The 22,782-nt window shown below is 45.2% G+C and overlaps 1 protein-coding gene across 8 annotated transcripts in view; it reads left to right on the top strand.

The window, feature by feature from the left end:
• Positions 1-22,782, top strand: part of IGSF5 (immunoglobulin superfamily member 5) — a 90,193-nt gene that overhangs the window by 51,009 nt on the left and 16,402 nt on the right. For 3 of the 8 annotated variants that reach the window (XM_078452757.2, XM_078452756.2, XM_081796555.1), the window contains one exon: positions 122-1,239. In XM_078452757.2, coding sequence (XP_078308883.2) covers positions 122-217 — 96 coding nt within the window. In that variant the 3' untranslated portion in view covers positions 218-1,239. Of the gene's footprint in view, positions 1-121; positions 1,242-2,236; positions 2,328-7,149; positions 7,277-7,663; positions 7,856-8,453; positions 8,617-21,159; positions 21,233-22,782 lie in introns of those variants that run through there. The other 5 variants (XR_013557819.2, XR_013557818.2, XR_013557820.2 and 2 more) reach the window with 4 other exon arrangements.

Raw genomic sequence — 22,782 nt, 5'->3', positions numbered from 1 at the left:
ACATTTTTGCTTCCTCTCTGGGTCCTCATTTCTTCTTATCTGATGAGTGGAGGTTTCTTCTCAAGTGTGCCTTTTCCGTCCATCTCCACTGATTAAATCCACCCTCTTCTCTTGTCACCAGGGACCCGACCGCCGGTGGCGGGGTCCAGCAGGTCGCCCGCAGGTTTCCTTTTCCGTGGCCAGTCCTAGGACCGTGAGGAATGTAACTTTGGTCTAGCGAAGACGTCCCTCGGGTTCCATTCTGCACATGGCTGATAACATGCATCACGCCCGCGTCGTCCTTCCTCTCTGTCCCAAGGCTGGGCTCCCGTTTCGCCAGTGTTACCGGGAAGCAGTGATGCCGGAGTAATCGGAATGGACACTTTATCGTGAAAGAAGGGGTCCGCTTCCCCACCTTCCAGCACAGAATTTGGTTTTCAAAACGTTTCACGATTTTAGTGAATTCCACCAAGTTGCTGAGTAAAAGCTACGAGTCCATCGTGGTGATTTACTCGTCACTGGACACTCCTTCTTGCTATCTAATAAATGGCAGATAAGCCTATATCATACCATGACTTTTAAAATATTTTTGTTATTGTAATCATATGAAGACAATATTTATGTATGTTTAATATGGGGGACATTATTGTATATTGTTTGTGAAAAAAAGAGCATACATATTAGGATCAATCAGAAATCTAAGATTGCCTGGGAAATCAGAACTCATAGGTTAAGAAAAGATTAAGTTCAAAGCCGACGTACACATTGTGGATATTTCCATGAAGACATTCACTTTTGTCTGCTCCTTATCAGGCTCCCTCTCCAATGAGTTAGATGTGGATTTTGCTTTGTGGGGGATGTAACTTACATACCACAAATGCCATGAAAACACTGGAAATGGGTAACGTGTTCTTTAATAAATAAAAGAGAAAACACCAAAAAACATGTATTGCCTCTCTTAATTCCTTACTATTCAGGTGGTAGTTTAAGGAATCATGATGTTTAGGAATCAAACATTTCTTAAAAGCAACATGAGATGTCTGAAAAAAAAAAAAATCAAAGGGCGCCTGGGTGGCTCAGTCGGTTGAGCATTCGACTTGGGCTCAGGTCATGATCTCACAGCTTGTGAGTTCGAGCCCCATGTTGGGCTCTGTGCTGACAGCTCAGAGCCCGGAGCCTGCTTTGGATTCTGTGTCTCCCTCTCTCTCTGCCCCTAACCCACTCACATTGTCTCCGTCTCTCTCAAAAATAAATAAACATTAAAAAATTTAAAAAATCACATTTTCATGTTAGTCTTTGACTACTGTACATTTGCCCCATAAAAGTTAGTACGAGGGGCTCCCAGGTGGCTCAGTCGGTTAAGTGTCCGACTCTTGATCTCAACTCAGGTCTGGATCTCAGGGTCGTGAGTTCAAGCCCCATGTTGGGCTCTGCACTGGGCACGAAGCCTGCTTGAAAAAAAGCAGTTAATATGAATGTTGTTATTAAGAAAAAAATTTGTCTTTTCCAAATATTGCTTTTTCGTGTAGATACTGTCAGTACATTTCACTGCCTACCCATCTCTTCATATTTACCCCGGAGACAGGACAGGTGGCTGAGTCCTGCACCAGTTGGTACAAATTTCTGTGATGGTTAGTAATTAGCAACTGCTCAGGAATTAACGACATGCCCAACCATGGACTTGCTAAAGTGGAATTTGACTTTTAAAATGGGTTAAGATTTTAGTGATTCCTTGGAGTTAGTAAGTAAACAATGTACGTTTATCGTGATGACGTTTCTTATCACTTAACACTGCTGCCTGCTAATCCAATCAATGGTGGACAAACCTATATACTACCATGACTTATAAAACATTTTTGTGATCTGAAATCACACTCAGCCTCTACCCTGAAGGCTTTCATGTGAATCAACAACTAATTCCAGAGCTATCTGCTGGTGCAGATGTTTGATTCACTGGCACTCATACAGTATCTGCTCTGATTGGCTGGTGTTCAGCCTTACTGGTGGTCCAATATTTTGAGTATCACCACTGCCTAGAGGATCCTGAAGAAAATGCCATCTCTTCTAACACTGTGTCCCTAAAGTGAGGGAATTGGCCACCTCTTTCTCTTCGAAGCAGAGCTAAAATGCAAAATTTCAAAAACCCATGACAATTGCTAGATCACTTTCCTAAGATAACTTTTGATGAAAAAAGTTGCGAATTCACCTGCTTCAAAATGAGACTCGTATTCATTATAACTTCTTAACTCTCTGCCAGTGTGTTTCTGTCGTCCATCATCATCCTTGAGTGGGTACAAGTCAAGGGGAAAGACAAGAGTTTCAGAAGATCTTTTGGACAGAGCTGTTCAGTGAGTGAACTCTGTATTCTTTACTTCATGGTTTGCTCTCCCGAAACCTTCACAGAACCCAGACCCTGAGACAAGGCAAATGTCATGTCATTTATGCCTTTTGTAACCTTTACAGGCGCTAGCGTTCTTGTAGGCATTGAGTAAATATTGAGATCAAACAGGGCAATATTGAGAAAGACAATATATTGAAGTGTAATGAATATTTGCCATCTGCCTGCTGTAAGAATTCCATTTGGGTGGTTGTTTTAGGAATCAGTGGGAGTTGCATGGGAAATATAATTGAACTTTAAGTTCTGAACTCTGGAGAGCAATGCCAAGTGATTTTCATGGAAACTGCTTCAACTTCGTTGGTGCCTGTTGCCTCAAAATGTTTATCAGTCCCTCGGGAAGTTTCTCTGTGTCACTAATGAGCTATTTCCTTACTGTAGCTTATTCCAGAAGTGAGGTTCCTCAAAGGGACCCCCAGCCAGTTTTTATCGCACAGGAGGTAAATAAGTTATTTGAACAGAACTGTCTATAGCTGTCCTGCCCAATACCATAGCACAAGTGGCTATGCACATTTAGGTTATTTGGAATTAAATAAAAAAGAAGATCCATTCTCTAAGTCCCACCAGCCACATGTCAAGTGTTCAATAGCCACACGTGGCTAGTGGCTACTGTATGGGACAGTGCAGGTGGAAGTTTTTCACTGCTGCAGAAAATCCTGTAGGATAGTCCTGACCTAGAGCTAGCTATTTGGAAATGACCTTGATGTGTCCAGGATGGGCTCTTTTACACAAACACTCAATTGGTGTTTTCTGTCAGTGTTATGTCTGTGTGCTTGCTAGTTTCTATTTAGGAACCTGTAAACCCCAAGGCGGCTCTCAACTGAAAATGGTATTTTGCTGATGTGGTAAATTCATCTCTTACTTCTGCAACGCAGAGAGCTGAAGCATGCCCAGGGGCATGCGGTGAGAGGGGTCAATCACGGCTAAATGTCACGGCCAAGGGTGTTCCTCAGAAAGACAGACATGGCTACTGCTAACGAATGGCCATGAGGCTGCAGGTTTACTTAAACAAATACCTCTCAAAGGCGTGTGCCATAAAATCCTGGCTGGGGAAACCACACCTGTCCATCCTTCCAGGGGTCTTTGACCATGGTTCCTCTGTCAGATTCCAAGCCAGAACTCGAGGACCTTACACAGTTTACTTAAGAGTAGGGTATAAGTGGTAATGTCAACACATCAAAGGTAATTAGAGACTTGAATAGAAGCACTTCCTTTGCTCTGTGTGACCCTGACCTTGGAAACTGTGAGAGATGTTCAAGTTGATCCTGGGAATTTGATCACCAAAAGGGTGAATGGATGCTGCCAATCATATAGGAGATTCTGTGTCAACAACCTATCCCTGCCACGTCAGTGCTTATGATACTTTTGGGGAAGAGTACTCCATCCTGCGTAAAGAGGGTGCATAGTCCTCCCTGGGGAGCACCTGGGAACTCGGAGCAGAGATGAGGGAGGTAGAGGAGAGGCGAGACAGTAAGGAAGGGCAGGGGGAGCGGGGGAGAATGGGACGGACAGGGGGTCTAGCAGGCCTGGGCCAGGACCCGAGGGCCCGAGCACCTGTTATCGTCCAAAGGGTTAGACTTGAATGGAGAGAGCTCCCAACAGTCGCTGCCAAGCCCTGGAAGCCTGGAAGTAGGGAGTGAGGTGACAAGACTCCCTCACTCTCTTGCTCATGCCTCCCCTTGACCAAGCCCGACCAGAGCCAGAGGTCCATGGGGCCCACCCATGTCATCCGTCCAGGATGCAGAAAGGCAGAAAATGGATATGGAGGGCAGGCAGGCAGAAGATACCCAGCCAGGAGGATCTGGCAACATTTAGGAAAGAGAAATCAAGGAATGGAGAATGTTTGCAAAGTCATGGGGAAAGACGTTTGGCCTGGTAGCATTCCACTTTTTCCATTCTTAAGGCTGCATCCCTTTATACCGAAAGAGGACACCGTTTGGGGAAAAGGAATTTCGCTGCACTGAACTTGAGTAGGTCACGGCTTCGGTGACACCTCAGTAGAACAAAGAGATGGGATGGTGGTCCCTGAAGTCCCTTGTGGCACTTATCTCTGTAGAGATGCTCTCTCTCTCTCTCTCTCTCTCTCTCACACACACACACACACACACACACACACACACACACGCCCCGTCCTCACCTGACACGGCCCAGCTGTCGGACCGAAGCTGTTCCCATCTGAGTGCGTGCAGGCGGCCCTGTCCCCGCTGCACCGGGGGCGATGGTAAATATTTAATTCTTACCTAGTTCAGCCTGTAAATCACGCCTCGGGCTGTGGCTTCGGGTGAGTCTCACTTTCCAACATTTCCCAAGCAGGCCCTCCTCCTCTCCCTGGACCTGGATGAAATGCAGTCTTGGAGGCAGTGGGCGGGGTCCTGAGCCGAAAGCAACCCCACATTTGTCTCCCCTCCTTTGTTGCATGAGACGTGTTCTTTCTAAGCATACAGTGGGATTTGGAGCGCACACACCCGCAGGAAGGTTCGTGAGGATTACCACTCAGCCTAGTGGCTTCAGACAGAGAGGTTCATGACCAGCATGTAATCACAGTGGGTTGACAAAGCAGAAAATGAATGATCCCAGTAAAGTATGGGGGAAACACAGTGCACAATGTATTGATATATTTCTGCTCAGAAACCTTAAAAATGCATGATATTTTATAGGGTAACTGAATTTGAGAACAGTTGCTAATCTCGTGCTTCAATTTCATGGCTAATAACCTCTGAGGTAGTTCAAATAATAGCAAATTACTGTCTAAATCAGAAACTAATTTTAAGCATTATAGTTGATCTAAATTTTTTCCTTAGAAAGTGCAAATGGGATGAGATCAAGTGAAATGTAGTTAGCCAGAAGGCTCGGACCTTGGCAGTAGGAGGTGACACAAGAATGTCCCGTACCTTCTGCCTCTTCCCAGTTGTGTGGTGTGCATGTGTGTGTGTGTGTGTGTGTGTGTGTGCGCGTGTGTGTGCATGTGTATGTGCTGTGTTTGTACATGTGTGTGCTTGCCTGTGCATGTGTGTGTGCTGTATTTGTGTGTGGCATGTGTGTGCGCGCGTGCGCGTGTGTGTGTGTGTGTGTAAGGAGCAAGGAAGGGGGAGAAACATTTGTTTTGTGCCAGCCACGGGAGTCAGCAGACTGTAGCCCATGAGTCGAGTTCAGTCTGCTGCTTTTATTTATGTGGCCCACAAACTAAGAATGGTTTTTCCATTTTTAAGTGGTTGAAAAAAATCAAAAGAATATTTCACTGAATGTGCAAATTATAGGGAATATAAATTTCAGTGTCTACAAGGACAGTTTTATTGGAATGCAGCCAAAGTTTACGTATGGTCTATGGCTACTTGTAGGCAACAGAAGCAGAGTTGGGGGGGACGGAGCTGTGTGGCCCGTGTAGCCTGAAGTAACTATGATGTCGCCCTTTGCAGAAAGCGTGGTCTTGCGCACACAGGCACTTTCACGGGTTGGTTCGCTCAACCCTTACTTAATCTGGCCGTGTTCTTTTGTCTCCATTGTACCGACAAGCAAAGTGAGGTCACATAATACGGTTCACAGCGACTCTGACCCTAGGTCTTTCTGATTCCCAAGCTGGTTCTCTGTCTACTCTCTGTTCTGGGTGTCAGCTTCGCCTGGATCTCCACCACTCTTGGGATAAAATCTAAAACCCCACCATGGCCTATGAGGCCTGACCGGCTCTACCCCCAGCTCTCCCTGGCCATGCACCACTCTCTCCAAATCATGCCCGAGTGCAGGAAATTCCACAGGGGTCTGTGGTGCTGCCCACACCAGGGCCTTTGCACGTGCTTGGAACATTCACTTCCTCCCTCTTCACTTTGTCCAACTGTAGCTGATCCTTTGGATTTTCCTTGGTGGAGCCACTGTGTCAGCTAGCTACTCTTCCCACTATAGTTCTGGGTGAGGGCTGGCCACAGAGAAATGTGCCCAACATCTGGGAGGTGGGTGTGAAGGCCCAGTGGCCACAAATTCAGAAGGATGAAGCCCCAGATGCCCTTGAAGCTCACACGTGCTGAGGCTGATTTGCTGACTCTCTGGAACTGCAGCCCCTCGGGCACCCCCATCCCCATGACCTCCTTCTGCCCCTCTGGGTCCTGAGCATGGGGCGTGTGCAGTCTGAGGGGTAGGGAGCCGGTTTCCCCACGGCGCCTGTGTCATGGGGGTTAGGAGAGCTGGGAGAAAGGCAGGGTCCCAGTTTTTCTTCCCAGGTCCAAGTTTGTGTCTCTGCTGTCCCAACTCTTCTTGCTGATGGTGATGACTACAGGCCTATCCTGGACGCAGAGGCAGGAGTTGGCTATGGACTTCTCGTTGGCTTCTCTTCACGGTCCCTGCCTGGTGGTTCTCATGATCCTCTCACCTTCCCCTCCGGGCATTTACTTCCCCAGCATCTCTTATGCTTGTGTGAAGTCGAGTCCCTATAATGAATCCTTTACTCTATGTCACGTGGGGCATTTTGCTTCCTTGATGGAACTCTGACAAACCTACCGCCTATTGGGTTCATGCCTCGACTATGTTTGCACATCACCTTAGACTTCGTTGTGCTACCTAATGACGTAATTGTTTGTATGATTAATGAGTTACCGAACGCCTACTTTCCCATTAAATTCTGTGGCGGTGGGCAGCTCCGTGTCTGCCCTGTTCCCCTCGTGGCCTGGGCACCACTTCCATCAACCAGCACATTCCATGTGGTCAATAAATACTTGCAGAATGAATGATTTATTCCAAAAGCAGAGAGGGGACATGAAAATTGACTTTGTTTACATTGCTTTCAGAATCTCTAGGCTGTCAAGGTCCGTGGACTCATGCACCTTAGTGGCCAATTTCCACTCATTGGCTCACCTGGTGTCACAAGTCAAGGGGGCATGGCACCCACCTGCTGCAGAAAGACCTACCAGTAAGGTAATCGCCATGATTTTTTTTTTTTTTTTTTTTGGCCAGGGAGTCATTTAGAGTTGGATTTGCCTTTTTGGAGGTCTGGAGGCCCCCAGAAACATGATACAGGGGAAAGAGCTGGAAAGAGGCAACAGAGCTTGCTGCCTGTGTGACCTTGGGCATGTCACTTGACTCACGTGAGCCTCACCCCATTGGTGAAGGTGGGAGTGTGGGTGGGGGCTTGAAATTCTTGATGATTGACAGGTGGCAGGCAGCTGAGGGCGGGTTTCCTTGGGAAAAGCCTGCAAAACCTTTCAAATGCTAGATGGTGATAGATCTGTGTATATGAGCTTGCTTTCCACTAAATATCCCACAATAAATAAAAACATAAAATATGTTTGTCGTGCATCTAAGGTACCAGATTTTCCATGAACGCAACTGCCATGGAAATTGAGGGCAGATGGCAGTGGATTCTATGGGAAGCTTCATGGAGGGTGGTTTGCCATTTTGGAAAATGGCATCGGCAACAGCACCACCGTTTGGAGTATCTGAGTTGCTGTCATGAGACACATGAGTCGCTGGAGAGTTACAGCTGCTGCATTCCTGGTAATTCTTTAAAAAAATTTTTTTTAACGTTTATTATTGAGAGACAGAACATGAGCAGGGGAGGGGCAGAGAGAGGAGGAGACACAGAATCTGAAGCGGGCTCCAGGTTCCGAGCTGTCAGCACAGAGCCTAACGTGGGGCTCGAACTCATAGGCTGTGACATCATGACCTGAGTCAAAGTCGGACGCCCAACTGACTGAGCCACCCAGGTGCCCTTGCATTCCTGGTAATTCTAAGCGTGGAGGCAGGGATGTGAGTGTCTCACGTGTCCTCCTGTGGAGTTCCATTGACAACTGCATTTGCTGTCTTATCAACAGCTTCCCGGAAAAATAAATCACCAAAATCCATTTTATTTATTTTTGAGAGAGAGACAGAATGTGAGCAGGGGAGGGGCAGAGAGAGGGGAAGACACAGAATCCGAAGCAGATATTCAAAGATATTAAGATATTCAAATGCACTCTCTCATGTAAATAATTTATGCAAATACAGGCAGATTCCAGCACTGATATCCCATAATTAAAAATCTTGAATTTTGTATCTCTAAGCTTATCAATAACAAAGCAGTCCTCTAATTCCAAAATTTCTTTCTCTTTTATAGATCAACCTTTTCATGTACCAGGAAACATACATATGACCAAATGACCAAAACAAAACCAAAACCCAGTAAAGCCCCAAATTCCCCAAACCAAAAGACCCCTGGAGTTATAGAAATTCATCCCTTAGCCCTATGAATATTTTAATATAGACACTTTCCCAAAGTATATTTTTGTGTATTGTAATACACAAGGAGTGTTGTTTGTTTCTTCTTCTTCTTTTTTTAATGTTTATCTTTGAGAGAGAGACAGAGAGAGAGAGCGTGAGCAGGGGAGGGGCAGAGAGAGAGGGAGACACAGAATCTGAAGCAGGTTGCAGGTTCCAGGCTCTGAGCTATCAGCACAGAGCCCGAGGTGGGGCTCAAACTCACAAACCATGAGATCATGACCTGAGCTGAAGCCGAGTGCTTAACTGACTGAACCGCCCGGGAGCCTCAAGGAATGTTATTTGAATACTTGTTGCTTTAACATGATTTGTGTTAGTTTAGAAAACAGAGAGGAAAACTTCAATGAAATACTTTTCTGTCATGTGAGTCGGCAAATACTGTGAGTGGGAGTTATGTAAAAATTAAAAATGAATAGCCACAGAGAGCTTGACCGACGTTGGATGATCTGACTTCGAAGGCAAACCCTTGGTTCCCCCTGGGGTATAGCTTCTCTGGGACCATGGGAGTAGCATGTGGATGGAGGGCCAAATCGGCTTCAGAACCTTTATTTTTCTGTCTTCAATGGAAGCTAAAGAGTCAGCCAATCAACGTTTATTGATTTTCCAAGGTTCCTTAGGATGCAGAGAATGATATTGCCGCCCACACAGAATTTTCGAGTCATTGGTTTCATCAAAGTGCTGTTCTAAGGCTGACTATGCTCACGATGGTACCCTGGGGTCCTGCCGTGGGTTCTCACGTGAGCTATATCATCTGAAAGAGAGATACAGCTTCTCTGCTTCTCCGGTCTGTGTACTTTACATTTCTTCAAAGACTTGCTATACTGCAGCCAACGTACAGGTCAGGACTTTCGGAGGGAGTAGGGACATTTTCAGAGGGTCCCAAATTGTCACTTAATGTTAAAATTGGCTCATATCCAGTTACCTCCTTGCCCAATATCCTGACTTGCAGGCACAGAATTCTAGCTCAACTCTGAAGAAGGTGATTCCAGGAAGCAGGAGTTAGGGAGTAGGGAGACTGAGGCTGGGAAGGAGGAAGACAGCGGGTATGGACGTTATTCCCAATGTGCACAAAGCCAGTAAAGTTGGCGACTGTGACACTGAGGGCTCAGGGGATGGGGGGGTCCTCCTGCAAGGACAGCAGGCTTATTCCCGCTCCATTCTCACTGAGTGGGGACATTAACACCCCCCTCCCTCCCTTCCAACTACCAGAGAAGGTGCTGGAGTGCAAACAGGGGAGGGTTAGGGGGCTGCCTGAGATGGGGTCCTGCAAAGCGTGGGGTGAGTCTGAGTGCACAGGGCGCTCTTTACCACACCCGTGACAGTGTGTCTGAGGGACGGGACTCCGGTCCCGGCGGCATTGGCCTCAGCAGCTTCCTCTCCCCTTTCCTTTTCCTGTCTGACTCCATAACTAAACAAGTGAAGATCGGGAAAGAGTAGAGGGGGGGACTCAAGCTCCTGGCACCAAGACTTGAATAATTTAAGTCCTGCTTTCTTGGCAAATTGCTGAGTGAGTTGCAGCTGTGCTTAGATCATGATGATTATAAGGAAACAAATTAAGGAAGAAGCCTGGGGGTATTGACGAGACCTTTCTTCCATTGTAATTGAGATGAAGTAGTTCTCCTGAAGACCCATAGGGCTAACCACATTCAAAAATTTACCAGGGTGATGTGCTTTAGACTCATGTATCTTTTCAGGGCAAACAAAGGCAGGTGTGATTTCAACCTGGAAAATGCAAATTTTAGGTCTGTTTTCTGGAAAGCGCACAACTCTACCCTTCAAAGACCAACGGCCAGCAGGGGTGGAGGGCACTGGCTACAGCTGGCCATGTTTTAGGACAGGACCAACATACCCTTGACTTTCTATTTCATCGTCAAGATAAAAATGCTAACATCTATCCGCCTATGACACTGTGTGATATAAAGCTGTGATGTGTGCCTTCTTAAAAGCTTAAAATATAGAAGACATCACTGAGGGGAGAGACTAAATAATGTCAGGTCAACTGTGAACTGTTAAATGAACGTTTAAGGAAGCAAGTGATTAGCCTGATTACCAAGTGGCAAGGTCGTGAGTGTGGCTATTAGTGCTCATGTGTAGGGAAGGGTGGCTGCGAGATTTTGCTGCTGTTTTCCTGCAGTAATGAGTTCTTTTGGAGAAATGGAGTTCAAGGATGCTTACGTTTAGGAAGAGATAGTGATAAGAGAGCATCCATGGCTAGCCTGGGGCCCCAGAGACGACTCAGAGATGGAGCCCTGGCCAATGGTACACCGAGCCCGTTTTCTGGAGAAGAGCACACATTTTGGGCAACGTGAAAGAGTTGTTGTTGGAAGGCAGGCTCTTAGTAATGTTGGAGGAATGAATAAAGACGTGGTATGTGACGTGCGTAAGTCCGGGGAAGGGGGGGAAGGTAACAGTGAGGTGGTGATTTACTGTGCGAGGGAGGAAGGGGGCCAAGGATAGAGAAATCACCAAAAGAGGAAGAAACACTACCAGGGGTCAGAGGATAGCCCAAGAGAAGCTGAAGCAGCAGACAGTGGTCCCGTGAGGAACAGGTGTCCGTGAGAAGCAGGGTAGAACCCAGAGTGGGGAAGGAAACTCTAGGAAGGACGTATTCTTGGCTGGGTCTTCCATATTCCATGCGTGATGGGTTACTGAGGACATTCCGAGGGAGATTTCTTTCTAATGTTTATTTATTTTTGAGAGAGAGAGCCAGAGCGTGAGCAGGGGCGGGGGAGAGAGAGAGGGAGACACAGAATCTGAAGCAGCTCCAGGCTCTGAGCCATCAGCACAGAGCCCGATGCGGGGCTCGAACCCACTGACCGTGAGATCATGACCCGAGCCGAAGTTGGACGCTTAACGGACTGAGCCACCCAGGCGTCCCTTCTGAGGGAGACTTTTAGAATGGCCAGATTCTCTTTGGAGAGCTTTGACCGTGAATCATCTTCCATTATGTGACCAAAGTGCTGGGTCTCATCCCTCATTCTCTTGGTGGTAGAAGCTGGTTGCTGGTGACTTGAGCTGAGTCTGCATGGAAACAGGCCTCCTGGTAGGAGGCCCTCAGTCCTGGCCGAGTGCACAGTCAGCAATTTCTGCAGGGGATGCTGTCCGCCTCGGGCACGAGTCTCACTGCAGCATTTAAGGGGGAGGGGTGTACAGGACACAGCAGCCCTGGCAAGACCTCCCCTCCCCCAGCCTTCCTTCCCGAGGATGAAATGAGAGCTGTTTACCTACTTTCTCCTGAAAGATTATCAGAAATAATCTCATCAGTCTGTACGTACATCTCTCTTTGGCTCAGGCTCCACCAGAACAGGTTTTTGGTGTCTTTTTTCCATCCTGACTTGTGTCCCGTAAGGTTCTCTATATCTCTTGAGAGGACTTGGTCTGCCACCCCTCAGGACGTTCCACCATGTCCTCTGCAATCTGGTCTGTCACCAGCCAAGTCTCCTGGACCTTCAAGCTCTTCTCAGAAAGTTTCCTTCTTTCTCAGAGTGGGAAGGACACTCCTCCAAGGAGGGGGGGACACTGTAGTCTCCCCTAAGGACACTGTAGTCCTCTTGAGTGTTGGCTGTTTCTTCTCCAATTCCCCCTGGAGCACAGGGCCAGGACGGGGTTGGGCATCCTTTCTGCCGCGAATGGCCTTCTCCCCACCATTTTCTTCCTGCTTTCCTCAAAAATTCTGGCCTTGTCAGGTAACTGCTGTTACCATATGTATCAGTCTGGGTTTTCCAGTGAAACAGAACCCACCTCTAATAATAGAAAATATTATTATGTCATATTGTAATGTATATAGGATATACTGTATATATATTTACTATAAGGAACTGGTTCACACGATTATGGAGGAGTCCAAGACCTGTCATGGGCAAGTGAAGACACAGGGAGCTGGGGGGTGTAGTTCTATTCTGAGTTCAAGGGTGTGAGAACCAGGACAGCCAATTTGTGTGAGCTCCTGTCTGAATCTGAGTCTGAAAGCAGAACACTAATGCCGCATTTTAAAAACAGTGAGGCAGAGAGAACAGACTCTTTCTTATTCTGCCTTTTATTCTATCTGAATCCTCAACAGGTTGGATATGGCCCACCCTAGTGGGAGAGGCCATTGCACTTTACTCAGCCTGCTGATCCACATGATAATCTCATCCTGAAACCCCCTCACACACACCTGGAAAAAGGTTTAACCAAATATCGGGGTGTCCAGTGACACGTACAATCAGCCATCACACCAGATTGTCCTGTTACAGTCCTCAGCTCATCTTCTGGTTGCTTCTTGTTCATTGAAAATTGGATACTCCCTTCATTATTTTTATCTGGGGAACTGTAGAGAAAAAAAAAAAAATATATATATATATATATATATACACACACACACACACACATTTATGTTTCTGCATAGTGAGAACGTTCTGAGAAAATTTTATTAAACTCAGGTCTGGGCTAAAAAAATAAGCCTTGGAAGTTGAAGTGTGAGTAGACAGGGAGAACTTTCCGGAAAGATTCGCCTCCCTGGAAGTGTATGTTTACAGTTCAAGGTGGGGATGAGACCCAGGGCCCTCCCTAGGTTATGAAGCTGGAGACACTAATCTCTTCCTCTTAGAGTAATTTATTTACATTCCAAAGGGTGAGAAGCCAGGATTCTTTCCAAGGAGAATTTATTTACACTAGAGAGAGTGATAAAGATTCTTTGCTTGACCAAACTTTAGTCAGGCTCCTGAACCTTCTCCTAGACCAGCTGTGTACTTCCTTGTAAGATCTGGTTTTAGCAAGAACGCTGCCATGTCAGTTCAACCAGCAGCCCCCACCCTGGGTTTCTGGTCAAGTTCCTCATCCTCCCCTCCCTGCCCATGTGGGGTCTGATCACCTGGCCTGCTTTCAACAACAGTCCTGTTAAGTCCATTTTGCCAGAGTCCCCCTTACCCCTGGTGTCTCCTCTTAGTAATTTTCATTTTCATTTTTATTTTATTAAAGTTTTTTTTTAAGGTTTATTATTATTTTTTTATGAGAGAGAGAGACAGAGTGAGAGCAGGGAAGGGGCAGATAGAGAGGGAGACACAGAATCTGAAGCAGGCTCCAGGCTCCGAGCTGTCAGCACAGAGCCCGACGCAGGGCTTGAACCCATGAGCCAGGAGACCATGACCTGAGCTGAAGTCGGCCGCTCAACCGACTGAGCCACCCAGGCACCCCTTAGTAATTAAAAAAAAATTTTTTTAATGTTTATTTATTTTTGAGAGACAGAGGGAGAAGTGGGAAAGGGCAGAGAGAGAGGGAGACACAGAATTTGAGTCAGGCTCCAAGCTCTGAGCTGTCAGCACAGAGCGTGCTGTGGGACTTGAACCCACAAACCGTGAGATCATGACCTAAGCTGAAGTTGGACACTTAACCGACTGAACCACCTAGGTGCCCGTCTTCTTAGTAATTTTTTATCCACTGTCTCATACCTGCTCCTTGGCTATAATTTTCATTTGCCATATCAGAGTTTTAAGCCTGGTCTATAGTGAAGTCTCTTTTCCCCTATTTTTATAGGTCTGAATAAAATCTGTTTTTACCACACCAACTACTGTCCAACTCTGGTTTTTCTTAGACAAGAGATAAGTTTTATTTTCCTTTTGCAGAAGGGGAGGAGGGCTATGACATCCTATACAACCACCCAGATTTATGCTTTTATTTGTGGACCACAGTGTGTGTAGGGGGACATCTGATGTAGCTCTAATTGTATCTCACTGTATTACCCCAGGGGCAAGAATTGGGGGTGTGAGGAAGGAGGGTGGTTACTAGAAGTACTAATTAATCTGTCCTTGTTCTGGAAGCTCACATCATCAGCCTGATACAAACAGCTATGGCTACTGCATGCAGAACATTGTCTTCAACGCTGCTCCAGCATTCTTGGGATAACAACACTCATGTCAAACCACCTCATTCGGTCTTCTCGGGTCCTTCATTTCCTCACGGTGCACACATTTTTCTCTACTCCACTCCCCACCCACTGCTTTGATCATTTCTCACACCTCCAAAATTTATTTTTTTTATTTTTATTTTTTTTCAATATATGAAATTTATTGTCAAATTGGTTTCCATACAACACCCAGTGCTCATCCCAGCAGGTGCCCTCCCCAACACCCATCACCCACCCCCCCCCCTCCCTCCCACCCCCCATAAACCCTCAGTTTGTTCTCAGTTTTTAAGAGTCTCTTATGCTTTGGCTCTCTCCCACTCTAACCTCCTTTTTTTTTTTCCTTCCCCTTCCCCATGGGTTTCTGTTAAGTTTCTCAGGATCCACATAGGAGTGAAAACATATGGTATCTGTCTTTCTCTGTATGGCTTATTTCACTTAGCATCACACTCTCCAGTTCCATCCACGTTGCTACAAAGGGCCATATTTCGTTCTTTCTCATTGCCATGTAGTACTCCCTTGTGTATATAAACCACAATTTCTTTATCCATTCATCAGTTGATGGACATTTAGGCTCTTCCATAATTTGGCTATTGTTGAAAGTGCTGCTGTAAACATTGGGGTACAAGTGCCCCTATGCATCAGCACTCCTGTATCCCTCGGGTAAATTCCTAGCAGTGCTATTGCTGGGTCATAGGGTAGGTCTATTTTTAATTTTCTGAGGAACCTCCACACTGTTTTCCAGAGTGGCTACACCAGTTTGCATTCCCACCAACAGTGCAAGAGGGTTCCCATTTCTTCACATCCTCGCCAGCATGTATAGTCTCCTGATTTGTTCATTTTGGCCACTCTGACTGGTGTGAGGTGATATCTGAGTGTGGTTTTGATTTGTATTTCCCTGATGAGGAGCGACATTGAGCATCTTTTCATGTGCCTGTTGGCCATCCGGATGTCTTTTTTAGAGAAGTGTCTATTCATGTTTTCTGCCCATTTCTTCACTGGGTTATTTGTTTTTCGGGTGTGGAGTTTGGTGAGCTCTTTATAGATTTTGGATACTAGCCCTTTGTCCAATATGTCATTTGCAAATATCTTTTCCCATTCCGTTGGTTGCCTTTTAGTTTTGTTGGTTGTTTCCTTTGCTGTGCAGAAGCTTTTTATCTTCATAAGGTCCCAGTAATTCATTTTTGCTTTTAATTCCCTTGCCTTTGGGGATGTGTCGAGTAAGAGATTGCTATGGCTGAGGTCAGAGAGGCCTTTTCCTGCTTTCTCCTCTAGGGTTTTGATGGTTTCCTGTCTCACATTCAGGTCCTTTATCCATTTTGAGTTTATTTTTGTGAATGTCACACCTCCAAAATTTAAATTCTAAACATATTCCTCTTAGACTTCCCACTTCTTCCTTATCTTTATTTACTGCAGTCCTTCTTCTCCCATGATGCTTTGGTCTGCATTGGGACCACCAATGTACGAGCCTTCCTTCTGCTGTTATCATTACTCCTCCCCCCAACCCCCTTCCCCCAGGTTGGAGTTCTTGGTCCTTAAATATAACTAACCACTCCATTGCCAACACACAGTTCCTTTGCCCCTCTTGACATTGCTTGGCAAAACTCCAGCCTTCACTACAGTAAATTTTCTGGCTATTTCACACCTGCTTTCAAGCAGCAGCATGTGGTGCTAACTGGTCCCATTCTGAATTCCTTACACAACCTCACGTAGCTCTTCTGCACTAGCTGCTCCATTGTGCCTGGATCCTGTCTCCTTTGGCCATGTCAGGTGGCCTCCCTGCACTGTTGGCTTTTCCTTCTCTCCTGAATCATTCCCATCAGCCAGCACACTCTATTCCCTGCACTGGAGCATCGTCCTTGTTTGGTTTCTCACCCTCTCTGGTCTTTCTCACCTCATCTGCTGTTCTTTATAGCAACAGTCTTCATTAAGAGTTCTCCAAAACACAGTTCCCACTCTCTTGCTTCCCAATTCCAAACAAGCTTTTGTCCTTTACACCAAGATCATGCTGATCAAGGCCACCAATGACTGCCATCTCGTCAAACCCAGTGGACACTCGGCATTCTCCATGACCCATCGGTGGCATTTGGTCACTTCCTCCTTGAAATCTCCATCCAGTTTCCATGAAGCTCCATTCTTAACTTTTCCTTCTGTGTTTTTCTGTTTGTTCTTTAAGATTCTCCTCTTCCTGTGATGTCTAGATGTTGGTTCACTATGGACTGAGTTTTATTGTTTAATTTTTTTTAGTGTTTATTTATTTTTGAGAGAAAAAGACAGAATGCAAGTGGGGGAGGGGCACAGAGTGAGGGAGACACAGAATCCAAAGCAGGCTCCAGGCTCTGAGCTGTCAGCACAGAGCCTGATGAGGGGCTTGAACTCATGAACTGCGAGATCATGACCTGAGCCGAAGTCGGAGGCTAACCGACTGAGTCACCCAGGAGCTCCTGGACTGAGTTTTAGATTCTTAATCTATAATCTATCCCTAGGTGGCTTCATATTTCACTTAGTCTCATGGCTTTAAAAACCATACATAAGCTGATAGTTCCTCATTTTGTATTCACCCTTGACCTTCCCATGAAGGCTGGACTTGTTATCCAATTCTTGGCATCTCACTGGGTTGTTGAATAGACTCCTCAAATCTACATACCAATACTAGGTTTCTCCCCAACCTCACTGCTCCCTGTGTCAGTAAATGATGCCACCTATATAGTCTGGCCAGGTGACTTTGGTTTTCTTCTTCACATCTGTCATTCAGTGTCTTGTTGGAAATATCCTTCAGACACATCTAGAATTCACTCATTGTCACTGCTTCTGTGATTGGCAGAATAGTGGCCCCCCCAAATATGTCCATTCTGTAATCTCCAGAACCTAGGAATGTCACTTTACATGGCAACAGGGGCTGTGCCCATGAGATATGGTCACAGACTTAGGGGGGAGGTTATCCTAGATTATCCGGGTCACATGGGTCCTTAAAAGTGGAAGAGGAAGACAGAAAGGTGGGTCAGAGAGATGTGACATGAGTAGGAGTCAAGTGCTGCTGCAGGCTTTGAAGATAAAGAAAAGAGTCCATTAGCCTAGAAATGTGGCATCTTCTGGAAACTGGGATAGCCCTCATATCACAGCCTGCAAAAAAACAGGGACCTTGGCTCTGTAGCCACAAGAAACTGGTTCTGACAACTCAAAGGAACAGGAAACACTTTCTTCCCTGGAGCCTCTAAAGAGGAACACCACCCTGCCAACACTTTGATTTTAGCATCGTGAAACTGTTCTGGACTTCTGACCTGCAGAATTGTAAGATCATACGTTAATGTTATTAGATACTAAGATGCTATTGAATAGTAAGTGTGAGGTAAGTATGATACCAAGTGTGCTTGTCACAGCAGCAATGGGAAACTCATACAGCCTCTATTACTGTCACCCTGTTGAGGGCACCATCAGTTCTCATTGTCAAGTCTCCTATTCACTTCTCCTCCACAAGACAACCAAAGTGATATTTTCATATATAAATCAGATCATGCCATTCTCCTGCTCCTCTAAAAGCCTCTCAACACATTTAGAAAAAAATCCACTAAAAAAAAAATCCAGGTCCACAAGGCTCTGCATGACTGACGCCTGTAGAGCTTTATGATCTTGAATTCTTCTAGGCTCCTTCCTTCTCATTTTGCTCCAAACTCACTGGTCTTCTTGCAATTTCTACAATACACCAAGCTCATCACTGTCTCAGAGCTTTATCCTTGCATCGTCCTTTTTCTTGAATCTTTGCTTTTCCCCCAGATATTCACCAGATTGGCTCCCTCATTTCATCAGGTCATGCTAACATGGCACCCACCATGGGCAGGACTTGTCTGTCAGCCATATTTATAATTGTCTCCCGTCCTACACCTCCACCTCTATTCCTTCACCTGCTGTATTATTCTTGGTAGCATTTACTAGTACTTGAAACAAATATTACGGACTCATTCCTTTGGTAATAATTGCCTGTCTCTTGCACTAGAAAATAAGTTTCATGAGGGCCCCTAAAAGTTTACCTTGTGTATTGCTGTTTTGTGCGTTACTGGCTAGAATAGCTTCTGGTATATAATAGGGTTCAATATTTTTTTGTTGAATGAATAAGTGAAGGGCAGTATCTGAGTCTTTGATTTGATAACCCATTTCTTCCATACCTAAGTGCTAGGAGAAGGAATGGAGACAGATATTCTCAATGTTATACATAATTCATTATCAGATCAACATGTCATCAGGCTCCCCAGGTGAAGGGTCTTTGTAGGGCCATGGAGGGCAATGGTGCTGGATTGGGCTTGCATGTTGCACATATCCCAATACAGCAGAATCAGAGCCAAGGGGAAAGTCAAACAGGAAAGCATTTGATGGGTTTTAGTCAGCTGCTGCCTAAGGGTGTGGGGCTCGGAGGTGCAAGAGGTCAGAGCATTTTGCTTGCTCCTTTGGTTTTCTGCTGAACTCACAGAGTTTTTGAACATAATGATGACTGGAAGAAGGTTCTCCCCCGCTCCTGTTTACAAAATGAGCCTGTACCATGCTGTCACAGCCTACAGGAAAGGTCACTGAGTATGACCTTCCAATTAAGTCACACATCTAGCATCTCTCATTTCTGACGACATCGCTGAAGTGCTGAGACATCAGGGCATGGGATTTTTTTTTTTTTTAAAACAACAATTTATTCATGGAACAACTCCTTCACATAGGGAGGAAATTCCAGCAGGTGAGCCCTTGGGTCTACACAACAAGCAGAACTCCTTTGTCTCATCATCCACTTCCTTCCACCTATGCTTCAAGACCCAGTGGCACAGCAGGGCTCAAGCTTCTGTAGGCTTCTTTGTGTACATCACAAGTTTTCTTGTAGTTTTTTTTTTAACCTTTACTTGTCTATTAAAAAATAGTAATTTTGTCCTGGTCAAGTTACTCCTTTCCTGGATGAAGTTGTATTTTGGTATGCATGTTGACTTTTGTATTTCCATCTGTAGCAATCTACAGAGTCATGTAGAGCTGCACAGAGAGATGCCTTGTAATGGATAATGATACATGATGACATTTCCTAGAGCTTACTATGTGCCAGGCTCTATGCTAAGAGTAATACAGTAAAACCTTGGTTTGTGAACATAATTTGTTCTGGAAACATGCTTGTAATCCAAAGCACTTGTATATCAAAACGAATTTCAAGAACCATTGGCTCAGTTGTGATCATGCGATGTTTGGTGTCACATACTACTCGTATTGCAAGACATCGCTCTTTATCAAGTTTAAATTTATTAGAAATGTTTGCTTGTCTTGCAAAACACTCACAGCACAAGTTACTCGCAATCCAAGGTTTTGTTGTACTTTATATGGATAGTCTTTCCTCCTCCATTCTCTTGACTTTAGTCCAGCTTCTGTTCCTAAGACAGCAGGGAATCTGTTCATGTCGAAGTCAATGACCGCCATCTTGTTAAGACTCAAGAGAGCCACATGGTTTCTCTCACTGGCCCTCTTGGCCACATTTGACCCAACTGACCACTTCCTTCTTCCGAAACGTTTTCTTCTTTCACTCCCATTTTGCTTCATTCTCTTGATTTTCCTCCTTCCTCAAATTGCTTTCTTTTTTTTTTTTAATATTTATTAATTTTTGAGACAGAGAGAGACAGAGCATGAATGGGGGAGGGGCAGAGAGAGAGGGAGACACAGAATGTGAAGCAGGCTCCAGGCTCTGAGCCGTCAGCCCAGAGCCCGACACGGGGCTCGAACTCACGGACTGTGAGATCATGACCTGAGCTGAAGTCGGATGCTCAACTGACGGAGCCACCCAGGTGCCCCTCAAATTGCTTTCTTTATTGATTGCTTTTACCAGATTTCATGTTGGGGAAACCTGATCCATGACCCTTTTCTTTTTCTGTTTACATGTTCTCCTTAGGTGATTCATTATGGTCCTATGCCTTGATATACCATACCTATGCTAATAACTTCCAAATTTATCTTTACTTCTGACTTTTCCCTTGAGCTCTAGCTTCATTTATGCAACTGTCCCCTTGACGTCTCTGTTTAGATGTCTACTATGATTCTCAAACCCAAAATCCCCAAATAGAACTTTTAGTGACACCTACTATAAAATGGAAAAAAAATTTAGAAGCCATTCTGGACTCAACTTTTTGCAACATCCAAATCCATTAGGAAGTCCTGCCAGTCTACTTCCATAATATACTTCCCCAGCTCATCCAGTTGGTGCATCCCCATGGCTGCCACCATGGTCCAAGCCACCATCACCTCTTGTCTCGATAACTACCCTAGCTTCTTTACTGGTCTCCTTGCTTTTACTCTAGTTCCAGTCCAAATAGCATGAAGTGTTTAAAAATGTAAATCAGATCTTATTTATTTTTTTGTTAAAACTATCCAAGAACTCCTCATTACACTTTAGGAAAAAAAATTCCTCCAAGGTCTACTAATCTGGCTCTACCCTATTATTATGACTTCAGTTGGCACCCCCCCACCCCTACTTTACCTGCCCCTGCGCACCCACACTGCAATACCACGCTGCAGACTCCGTGGCCTCTTTTGTCTTTCCCTGTTGGTCAATTTTGTTTCAATTCCGGGGCCTTTGTGTTAGTTGCTCCTCTGCATTGGACACTGTTCTCATACATGTCATTCGGGTCTTATATTTGTGCCACCTTTTCAGAGAGGCCTTCCTTGCCTGATTGGGAAACTGAGGCTCAGAGAGGTCCAGTAACTTGCGTGAGGCTGCTGTGCTGGTAAGTAACATGTGTGAGATCTGATCTCGGGTGGCCTGACTCTACTTCCTGTGTTGTGACCACTGTTTTCTCAGTCACTACTTTCTCATAATAGGGGCTTGTTAATTAGAGCTGCACTTGCAGAAGGTACAAGGGATGAAAGGAAGTGGAGGAGTTGAATAAGGAAGAAGTGAGTCCATGAGCATTTCTGGCAACAGCAGCAGAGCCCAGTAACAGAGCAACTGGATGCTGAATAAAGTGAAGAGTGAGCCTGTTAAATCCTCAGGGCAGCCAAGAATAAGACATTACATCATTATCCACAGCTTACAAGATCAGGACTGCAAAACTAGCCTGCTCTCCCCAGCTAGGGAGGTATTGTTTATTTCCTAGGGACGTAAAACAGGCGTAAGAACCTAACGTGTGCTTATATCTGTGGTTAGCACCTTATATTTGATTTAACAACCTAGCAAATACCCTCAACGATTTGTCACAGTGTGACCGTTATTCTCAACTAAACCCTTTAGTTTAACATTGCTATTAAAATATTCCCCATGGGTATTGGTTGAAGTAGAAATACTTGAAACTGGTGAGTAACATTGTCACAGGACTGGAATCAGAAAAGGTGATGGAAATAATAATAGAAAGAGTGGATGTATCAACTCTTAGGTCACCTAAGTGTTCCTTTTGGGTGATCTCTAGCCCAACCTTCTTGGGAGGGAGAAATACAGGAGATCCTTATGAGGTGGCCAAGAAGGAGGGCTATTCCATAAACATACTCAGATGCCAGCATAATCTTTTAGAGCATGCACCTAGTTTAATAGGTTCCTCCCCGAATGTATGTCCATCTAGAACCTGTGAATGTGACCTTATTTGGAAACAGATGTACTCAAGTTAAGATGAGGTCATTAGGATAGGCCCTAAATCCAAAATAACTGGTGTCTTTACAAAGGGGGCAATTTGAACACAGAGGTGTGGATGCACAGGGAGAAAGCTGTGTGAAGACAGAGGCAGAGACGGGAATGATGTGGTTATAAGCCAAGTGCTGCCGAGGACTTCCAGCAACGTCCAGAAGCTGGAAGGGGTGAGGAGGGACGCTCTGCTAGAATCTTCAGAGAGAGCATGGCCCTGTTGATGCTTTGACTTTAGACATCTGGCCTCCAGAACTGTGAGAGAATAAGTCTTTGTTTTTATAAACCATCTACTTTGTGGTAATTTGTTACGGTAGCCCCAGGAAGCGAATACAGAGTGACTAGATAATTGGCCACAATGAGATGCTCAATTTAAGTAAAAATTCCTATAAAATTTCAAAAAATAATATAAAAAATAGAAAACATGGTTTTCTTTTAAAAAGGAGTTTCTAGCAGTCTATGTGAGCAGACAGTGCATGCCCATGGTGCTCACATGAAAATCAATCTGGGAATGCGTGAAAAGCACCCCCTCCTTCCTCTGCTCCCACTTACTCTCTTCATGGGCAACAGTTTTATTAGTTTCTTGTGTATTCCTCCCGGACAATTTTGTGCATATACAAGAAATTGAAGGACATATTCTCCCCCTATTTAAAAAACAAATCA

Source organism: Panthera onca, chromosome C2 (assembly GCF_046562875.1).
Source record: "Panthera onca isolate mPanOnc1 chromosome C2, mPanOnc1 haplotype 2, whole genome shotgun sequence".
Classification (NCBI taxonomy): Eukaryota; Metazoa; Chordata; class Mammalia; order Carnivora; family Felidae; genus Panthera; species Panthera onca.
Note: the sequence above shows the minus strand (reverse complement) of the source record. Positions and strands in the feature narration are given on the sequence as shown.